At 39.5% G+C, this 10,297-nt stretch overlaps 1 protein-coding gene across 4 annotated transcripts in view; it reads left to right on the top strand.

Annotated features, from left to right (window-relative positions):
• The window catches only part of DHRSX (dehydrogenase/reductase X-linked), a 200,881-nt gene extending 191,394 nt beyond the window's left edge, over window positions 1-9,487 (top strand). Inside the window, exon 8 of one of the 4 annotated variants that reach the window (XM_057373583.1) lies at window positions 8,962-9,484. In XM_057373583.1, the coding sequence (XP_057229566.1) occupies window positions 8,962-9,159 (198 nt within the window). In that variant the 3' untranslated portion in view covers window positions 9,160-9,484. Of the gene's footprint in view, window positions 1-8,961 lie in introns of all 4 variants that reach the window. The other 3 variants (XM_057373581.1, XM_057373585.1, XM_057373582.1) reach the window with 3 other exon arrangements.
• The last annotated feature ends 810 nt before the right edge of the window (window positions 9,488-10,297 follow it).

Raw genomic sequence — 10,297 nt, forward strand, 5'->3', positions numbered from 1 at the left:
TGGGAAGGTGAGAAACCAAGGCTGGCAGCCACCCTCTGCCAGCTTCCACCTGGCTGAGCTCACAGCTGGAAATAGCCCTGCTGCTCTTTGGGGTGCAAAATGGGGGTTGTTGCAATTTAAAACAGAAGAGRCTGTAAAATAGCTGCTGGCCTATGTAATTTTGGGTTATTTCATTTTGTCTGTGTTCTGTAYAGTTTTTATGCTTTTTGATCTCATCATAGTTCATAAAGGGTTTCTATATTGTGGTTTTCTTTTAAATATTTAGGAGTTCCATGCCCATCCTGAGTGCTTATGATAATTAAAAAACAAATAGCAGTCATTATAAGAAARTTGTGAAGTTGGAGATGTGTCAGTTTCTATTTTCTAAAAAGAGAGAACAATAATATTAAATATAATATAACATTAAACAGTAAGCAAAAATGTAGAGATGATGGTAGGGGGCTACAAGTCAGAAGCTGCCATATATCTTGTACCCAAAATATTGTGTTTTCACCAAAAGCCAGCAAAGACATTTTACTCTGCATGAGCAGGCAGGTAATAAATTGTTCAGAGATATGTGGACTCAGGAGCATCATCTTCATCATCTCAAGCCTTGCTGTGTGTCCTGTTCTCTGGGGCTGCTAAAAATGCAGCCACCACTTCAAACACAAATACTTCTGTGTGTTTTGCTCTGTTGTTTTGATTGCCAAAATCTATCTTCATKTGAAAGAGTTCAAGAAACTAAAGATGACCCATGTACTGGTCAGATACATACATAAAATAGTGCATTGAAAATTTAAGCTGGAAGTAAACAAATAAATTGTGCATTTTTCTGTACAATCACAGAAAACGAGTTACAGGTTAGAGCAGGAGTCATCAGGGTTAGGATTTAGGAGATTCATTCTCTGCTCATCTCTTCTGACCTGCACATTTGTTTCAACAAATCTCATGTGGGTCTGTGAACAGATGTGTTGCTGAAAACTCCAGATTWTGTCAGGATATCCAGGACAATTCTCAGCGATTTAGCTCAGGCATCCTCAACAACAGGTAGCTGCAGGACACCRCTTGGTTTCTAGAGAGCTCATTAACCAGAGTGCCACACTCCCAGAAGAGGCTTCAGTATTTTGTGAAGAACATGTACTTTCTCAGCTCTCTGTGCCTCTTACTGCCTGCCTTCTTTCCTAGAGACTGGATGTTCCAGCAAGTGATTGTCCCTGGTTGGATGTTTATGAAGTGTCTGGGGCAGCAGGCTCCTCTCTGTCACATTTTGCATATTGTTACGGAGCTGAGTGAGGTAAAAAGTGTAATGTGATTTCAGGGGCTGAAAATTTATCTCAGTTTTGACTTTGAAGACATCACTGTCTGCTGCAGAGCAAGCTTGGGGATCAACCTCCAGGCAAAGGAACATTCTTCAATGCACTTGACAAAATGAATAAAGGACTCAGTTATGATTAATGACTTTGACCCAAAGTTTCAAGTCCCTGCTGAAATTCAGTCATGTAAAGCTGGGTTCTTGTTTCCATTTCAAAATTGCTTAAAAGTGAACATTGTTCTTATAGCTCTCCATTCAATATCTTAGAAAATACAAAGTATGGATCCACAAGCTCCTGCTCAAATCACCAACCTTATATTGCAGTTCTAACCAGAGAGAGATGCAGCTTGAAATTAAGACACACAAATATAATTTTATTACTTTTATATATATTATTATTTATAATATTTAGATATGTACAGTTATTTCTAATAACTACAAGTGAGTTCACTGTTGGAGCTGCTCCTTGAAGTCAATGGAATTTTCTTCAGTGTAGCCCAGAGATCTGGCCAGCCAAGAGGAGCTTCATCCAACTGCCTGAGAATTGAGGTTTCTCACGTTGTTTGAGATAACTGAGGATGTCCTGTTGTTGTGGTTTAACACCACACAGCAACCAAGCCCCATGCAGCAGCTCACTACGCCTAACCAGTGTGACTTAGCAGGGGTAAGATATAGGAAACTCTTGAGTTGAGATAAAGTCAATTTAATAGAGAAAGCAAAAACTGTGCACACACACAGAGGAAAAGAAGAAATTGATCCTCTGCTCCCCATGGGCAAGCAGCCATCTCCAGGAGAGCAGGGCCCCATCAAGTGAAGGTGACTTTGGTAGACAAATGTCATCACTCCAAATATCCTGCCTTCTTTTTCCCCCAAATTTATACACTGAGCATGATGTCATATTGTTGGGATACTCTTTGATCACTTGGTCACCTGTCCCACCTGTGACTCCTCCCAGCCTCCCACGCACCCCCAAGTTCCTCGCCAGAGTGGCAGTAGAAAAGTAGAAAAGGCTTTGGCTCTGTCCCAGTGTTCATCACAAAYCCAAAGCACAGCCCCATACCAGCCACTGTAAAGAAAATTAACTCTACTCCAGCCAAAACCATGGCACCTGCCAGGCCTGAAGCTGCTGCTTTAGAAGAAGAGGTCTCAGAGTCATGGCTGCTGCCTTCCTCAAGAAAGTTTTTCTCATGTTTTGGATCTGCTACAAGACTCATCCCATGGCTTCAGAGTAGAGCTACTTGGTCATTTTTCAGCAAAACGGGTTTCTCAGAAGGCATTATTCTGACACAAAACCAATTAAAACCTTCTACCACCCACTCCTTCAAAAGACTAATGGGGAACGAGGTGCTCAAACCTGGGCCCACCCCTGCTTCTCTGGCTCCCTGAGCAACAGGGTGGTCCTGATGGTCCTTTGAAAACAGTTCCTTTCTTCAGTGGTCTACSTTATCTCCAGGCATCCCAGCCACCTATGCAGGGGCTGATGTGAAGATAAGATGGGACTTCCAGCCTCTCTGTGTACATGTTTTTTTTAAGGTCTTCCAAGAAAATTTGCTTTCAAAAGAAAAAGAGATTCAGGATTTGATAATCTTTGTGTCTGTTTGCCAGCTATCTCTGCTTCTGTTCTCTCTGTATCCTGTGCTGAGAGAAAAATTCTCTTTTCCCCTGAATCGTCATGAATTATTCATATTATAAAAAGCTCCTTTTCTTCCAAATTTTGATACATTTTTAGTGTGAAAATTGCTTTGTGTTCTTAATTCATCGAAGTTTCATCTTTTATTATATATTTATATCTTTGATTAAGAAATTATTTCACTGTGGCCACAACATTGTCAGGAGAAAGGCTTCACATTTTAGCTRAGCCATTTCTTCTATTTCTTTCAGAGACAAAATCTGAAGAATCTTATTATGGACTGAATTTGTTAMAGAATTCTCATTTCCATCAGTTGGGGATTGAAGAGAAATTAATTTGATGGTGTTGACTGGGTATCTAGGGAGAGCTGTATATTCAATAAAATACCTCTGTCTCTTTCTAGTYTGTTATCAAGGCAGAAATTGGATAGAAATAGCATAATAGCAAGCGACATATGAAAGGCTAGAAGGAAAGGGAGCAAGCAGATGGAAAGCAGGGTTTTTGAGTGAAAGCAGAGATTGCTGAAAGGCTGTGCTGCCACACTTCTCTGGCAGCTTTGGCTTCCTRGGGACCTGGCAGTTGGTCCTGGCCGCTGGTCTCACCAGGACACAAAGTCAGCTGCTCCAGCCTTGCTKATCAAAGGGGCTGAGCACGTCCACACGCCTGCGTCATGGTTTCCTTTCTAGCCTTTGTTTCCATACTCAGCATTTCAGTGGATTACTTTTTGTCTGGAATTTTCAAAGCAGTGATCACGTTAGGAGGTCTAGACAGTGCAAGTTACACAACGCACACTGAACAAAGCCCCTCTCTTCACCCAGAGGCTGTGGCACTACAGCAGCAGTTGTTATTTCACCTTGGACTCTTGTACCACAGAGTAACCTGGTGTCTTCCCAAAACATCTGKCTTTGAATTTATTCASTGKTTCRCAGATCATAGTAATCAGTGCACCCTAGAACACAGGTAATTTGTTTCTCACAAGCTTGTTTGTTTCGATATTCATGGCAACACAATCCCAGCTACCCTGGTTCTGAAATTTTTCAAACTATTCCATGTTCTGTGTTTGCCTTTGTTCTTGTGAGTCAAGCAGTGCATTGTGGATGTCACCCCTCCACTAACTGCCACCCAGTAGATGAAAGWCTTTACTGTGCCAAGTAACAGTGATTTCATGTTCTCTTTGTTGTTGCTAATCCCTACTCTGTATATGTGAAGTACTGTTCAGGGATCCCAGATGATCATTGTCTTTCCTGAAGGAAGACAGAAAAGGGAGAAAACTCTGCATATGCAGAATCTTTCAGTCCAGAAGCAAGTCAGTAATATACAAACACTGAAGAAGTATTACCTGAATAAGTATCATTGAGAAAAGTGAAGGAACACAGGCAAAAGGGCCTGAATGATGAAGCCCAGAAGATGATCTGTTCAGTGCTTTCTGCATCTTCCTAGCTGGAACCAGGATTTTTTTTTTTACCCATTCTAGGAACAGCCTGATGGAAACTCATTTTAAAAAGCAAAGCCACAGGGTGGACACCATGAACACCTGTGTCAAAAAAAAAAAACCAAACCAAAACCATCAGCTCATGAGGAGATTTCCCATATGAACTGAGAAGTGCATGATAGAATAGATGGTAAGTGAGGTAGGACTAGCATTATAAACCCACTGTGGGTGAGAGTTCCTACAGCAGTCTACMTAAAGTTGCTGGTGGGGGTTATTCCATCAATACTTGATGTATCCTGCAGCACAAATTATAGGGATTAAGGTGTTTTAACATGTTTTTCCTCAGCATTAAGTGACCTGCCAGCTTACCAGACAGTCCTGTGTGCACATCTCACTGTTTGACCTCTTGTTCRTGTCCCTCAAAGCTCAGCTGTGATGTCAGTCACTGCCAGCTGCTTCCTGCTCTCTGTCTGCTCTGCCCAACCTTATCATCTCTCGAGATAGCAGAATCCCGAAGTCATGAAATACAAATCAAATACCATTTTTCTAATTGAGTGGGATGAGGGGATGCTATTCCAAAGTCATACGTCCCCTGATACCATGATTTGTATCACTGGTGCTCTTGCAATCCCATGGCCAGTTCTGTCAGCCAGTACAATCTGAAGTGTGTGCACACTGCCCATTCAAGCTCTTTGTCACAGTGTTTAAAACACACAGCACAGCTGTCACTGTTTGCTGGAAATTGCTGAAAGTGGTGCTGAGGAAGTGAATGGATTACAGAGGAGGAATTATAGGAGCTTATTCATTTATTTTTCTCTTGTCTGTTTTTCTTTTTTTGTTTGTTTTGTGGTTTCTGATGAGCATAACCTGTCTACCCAGGACTCTGAGCTATGAATTCAGGTGAAGCTGGAAGTGGATTAGTACCTGGATTATCATGGAAAGCACCACAAAGCCATCATGYATAACTGATGCAGACACGTGATTTCCAAAGAGTCATGATTTCCAAAGAGTTAACAGTTTCCAGCTGTTCGTCCAGTTTTAGAAAAATGGAAAGGATGTAACATTTCATGGCGACATGGCTGTAGGGACTGGCTGTTACCAGCTAACACATTTTGCAAGCATTAGCACCCAGTACGGACAAAATTATATGTCACTTAGAATTGCATTGATCAAAATGCRTGAACTAGCAAGTCCTAAAAAAGGAAAACTGAAATACAAACCCTCTTAGCACTTGTCCCAGTTTTCCTAGAAGAGAATATTCCGTTTCATACTGAGGAAAATTATTCTTTCTTGATGAGCTATAATTATTGAATATTAAAAAAAATAAATATCAGAGCTTCTGTAAAGAGAAAAAAGCTTTTACTTTGGGAACAGATACTGCCAAAATAATGCCATTTTGTGTGTGTAGGCTGCATTTTGCTTAAGTAAGCTGGTCACATGCTGTCTTTTCTCTCCTTCCACAGCCTATACATGCCATGAGCAAAGCAAGGATGTGCAATTTCAATCAGACTTTTATTTACTGTTGAATGCRAACATATAGTAAATKGAAAAAGAAAGTAAARATGTGATCAATACTATTACAAACAAAAGGAATAACAGGTTYAGAATTTCATTAGGAAGAAGTTAAGCAGAAATCAGTTTTACTTGGTGTTACAAAGGCATTAATTACAGTTCCTTGGATACTAATAATATAAGAGTTTGTAAACAAAAATCCAATTTAAAAAAYGTTCAGCACCAATAAGTTGGTAACTGAAGAGTGAAGAAGCATTGTGCAATTTATAGGCATCGCTTTTCTCTTAGGGCAAGTCCAGGCAATTAATAAACAAGATGTTACTCATTCTATATATACATATATTATTCTGTTACCGTTTTTTAAGGATTTTTTACTGGCAATGTGTAAAGAATCCTCCCCTGTGATTTAAATTATATATGTTATTACTTCCTGTCTACCTGTAGGTCTTGGTATAATACTTCAGGATCCCAACGATGAGAACTCATTCTTGTTGATATAGAGCACCATGACAAAAATTCTGAGGTTTTTATAGGTTAATGTATTTGCCCAGTGGCTGGTGATTTCTCTGGCCCTTTATCAGGTGCTCTTCTTCCTAGAAAGCCTCTGGCATCAAAGGATGGATCAGATGTGTTGCTTTGACAGCATGACAGTATGTCCTGCTTGTGGCCATTTTATTTTCCAAGAACTTTGTGGTTCCTCCTCATCTTTTGATGGGGTAAAAGAAGGGCTTTGGAAAARCTCTTCAAAGAAAAGTTGTCAACCAGGACTGAGTCTGCCACTGCTGGAACAATTCATTCTGCTCCTAGTCCAGATGCTCATTAATTGCTGCAGTTGTTGCAACCTGCTGCCAGCTTCGTCCTTCCCAAGAGTTCCTCAGGCACTGTGCACAGACAGGATGTCTGCATGTGTCTGTGTGTCTTTGTTTGCTGCAGTTGATTTGTGGGTGTGTAGCAGACCCAACGCTTTCCCAGGAGTCTTGACTGTGGATGTGCAGTGCTGTCACACTAGGTATGGACAGGATCCAGAGGTGGAGTTGCAAAATGTGCTTTACTTCCAGCCTCTCAAAACAAATAGTCAGCAGGAAGGCCGCGGTGCTCCTGGTGCAGGGTTTAATTTTTATTTTCATTGAAACAGAAAACATGCCAAAACAATGAAGAGATTCTAAAGAAAGGGAGCACAAAAACTTTCAGTATTAATTAAGCACTCGGAAGATGGAATGAGACAACTTGCTAGTCATACACGAGCAACTCATGCCCTGCTGCTGAAAAATTTGTTTTCCTTAACGTATTTCTAGAACTGTAGAATGGCTGGGATTGGAAGAGACTTTAAAGACCAGGTCTCTAGGAAGACAGCTCCAGTGCTAGATCATCCTCCTGGTATAGATCCCCACTGGTGGGGAACTTATCTGACAAGATCAAAAAGTAAAAATGTTGATAAATCCTGCATACTCTGGGAGAACCTTCCCATTGAATCAGCAGAGGTAATGTGGTATTTCTGATGCTGTAATAATATCTGCACAGACCATATCTGAGGCTTCAGAGAGCCCTGCTTATAAGAACATAATCACAGAAATTCCGCCCACAGAAAATTCTTCTAAAGCGTTTTAGTGTTGAACTGTTGTCATTAAGATTTGGGAGTCATCAATACTGACATTTATGCCTGCTTGTGCTGGAGAGTTGYTAAACTCAGGAACATAATGTCCAGTGAAACGTCACATTAAGTAATGGTTTATCTGTGTCACTATTTATTTTAAAGTAGAGCACAACAGTAATAAAAAAGACTTTTCTCTGTTGTCCAGAATAAGTTGTATAAAATATGAATGCTCATATTCATCCTTCTTCTGCTAAGTTACAGTATTATTTTATATTGCATCATAGTTGATCATTATATTAGCCACTATGTGAGCAAAGAATTGTACATGCCATTTATKTTATTTTCATAATGCATTGGGTGTGATTAGCACTATTTTCCTTAGGATAAAGAAGGATAAGGTAATAACCAAGGTAAAAGAGCWTTTTTAAAGTGATTTTAGACAGAAKCTCGCAGTACAGCAATTTTCTAAAAATCCAAAACATAACAAAAACTTCCAATTACTTAGATTTATTAGTTTTTATAAGGCACTGAGTAATCTATTCACTACTGTCTCATTCATCAAGTGAGTTCTTCAGGRAAAGACATCCTGTCAGGTGCTGCAGACAAAGCTCTGAGGAGCATCAAGACCTCAGTGATGTACCTCAGATAATGACTGCAAAGATTGCAAAGTGATGCATTTCTATCTAGCAGGCATTGATCATAATTATATCACTGATAAAGGCAAAGCATATCAAATGTTGTGTTTTAAATATGCCCTTCAATTAGAATAATGGAAATAATTTCAGCGGTGGCCGTGTGATCTTTCTGAATGCAAAATAGAGATGTTTTGCATATATTCAGGATGAAAGGAGTTATCACTCTTTTCACTTATTAATTTTCATTTTATACTCATGGTATATCAGACATTATAGATCATTCACCATTTTGCTTTATGACAGAGCAGAACTCTGATAACTGTGCTCTGTCTAAAATTTAATTCCCTCATTTACCTGCTGCATGGACTGAACTGCAGAATCTTAATTTGCTGTCATGGTTTCCATGATTCTTTTCTTGTGTCATATTGTTGATRCAATGAACACATTGCACGTACAGCATAGCCTTCATCTTCTTAAGGCASAGCACAGACCCTTTCATCCTTGCAGAATGAATAATTAAAGTAGGATTTTAATATTTGTGCTTGCTTTTGGGTTTATTAGCTCTGACTGTGAAAACTAAATCGATTATTTTGTATGCTCCATCTGACTAACTCTTGAAAAAATGGACCAGAGTTTTCCATATATCTGTTCTGGCTTTAAGCTATTTTAAAATAGAACTGTTGTAGAAATTATCTCTCTCAATTSAATAGGTGACTTTCTTGTTATTGCAAATTTCAGGTTTGCGTAAGGACCACAAGTGTAAAGCAAAATTAGTGAAGATGTTCATCACTGCTAAGGTCCTAAGGTGGTAATTTAATTCTTCTGCTGTACCTGCCTCACTTGAATTTTGTGTTTTTGTTTCTGCAGACTCCAGAGGAAGGAGCCTCTACAACCATCTATGCAGCAGTATCACCCGAGATGGAAGGAGCTGGTGGCTGCTACCTTTACAATGAGGAAAGGACAAAATCGGCTGACGTAGCATATGATGAGGAGCTGCAGAGAAGGCTCTGGACAGAAAGCTGCAAGATGGTTGGGATTTCTGACGAAGCCAGCAGGCTTCCCTAGAAGAAGCCACTTTCAGCTGGGTAAATGAAATACATTGAAAAGCATCTTAGGTGAATGCTTGCAGCATCAGTCATCRTCCTGGAAATCACTGTTCAGTCCCAAAGGCAAAAGTGAACAGCTCTGTTTTTCACTTGATTCCCTAATCTGCTAGGGTGTGGGGGGAACATTCCCACAGAAAGGTGTAGTGGTTGGTTTTAAATCTAACCATCAGTTTTGTAAATCATGATGTTTCAGTCTGTGATTAAAATACAATCTTTAAACATGTGCAGAGTTGAGTTTTCATTGTTTTGTTCAACAAAAATAATGCTTGAGCATCTTGTGTGTGAGAGGTTTTGAACTTAAACTGCTTTGTACATATTAGCTGCTCTTTTAAATCAGTTTTAAAAGTTGCAGCTTTATTTTCTTAAGCTTCATTAATCTTTAAGACACTTTCATCAGTTAGCTCTAATGCAGAAATTCGGCATTCATGATCATGATATTTCTGTGTTAAGGTTAGTTTTATATGTCAACTTGTATCCAGAGGTATTATCTGAAGGTCAGAACAATAAAAAAAAGTAAATAAATAAGGCCTTCTTCAAACAGGATATTGAATTCACTTGTTTCCAGTTTAAGTTCATCTCTCCTATGCAGGGAAGGAAGGGATCAAACATCAGAATGGCAACACTGTTGTATGGAGACCTTCCTCTTTTTGTTGGTTTTGATCCCAGTTCATATCAGTTTCAGAACTAAAGCTCATGGTTTGGAAGAGATAGCAATTCATGCCAGCCCGCTTTCTCCTTTTTTTTTTTGTACATGTACAATGTGTCCTCTCTAAACTGTGTCTTTGCCACTTTTAAGAGTAGCCCCTGCATACTCATCCAATAGGAGCAAGAGGGTATTTTCCCTTTTGTTGTCTATGTCTTTCCTAAAATTTCCTAACAGCTGGTTTATTTTTAATTTTATTTGATTGACTCTGAGTGTGGAGCAGATTTTTTTATTAAGCTATTTTCAGTGAACCCTAAGATTTYTCTTCTCAGTGGGATAGCAGCCAGTTCAGATGTTATCAGTTTTGAACACACTTCAGTTGTGTACAGTTCAGGAAATTCGAGCAATGTCTACCAAAGTGATTCTTTAAGAATGGTTCATATTCATAAAGAAA

This window comes from Malurus melanocephalus, unplaced genomic scaffold, assembly GCF_030028575.1.
Source record: "Malurus melanocephalus ecotype Western Australia unplaced genomic scaffold, MMel_1.1 scaffold_202, whole genome shotgun sequence".
In the NCBI taxonomy this organism is placed as follows: domain Eukaryota; kingdom Metazoa; phylum Chordata; class Aves; order Passeriformes; family Maluridae; genus Malurus; species Malurus melanocephalus.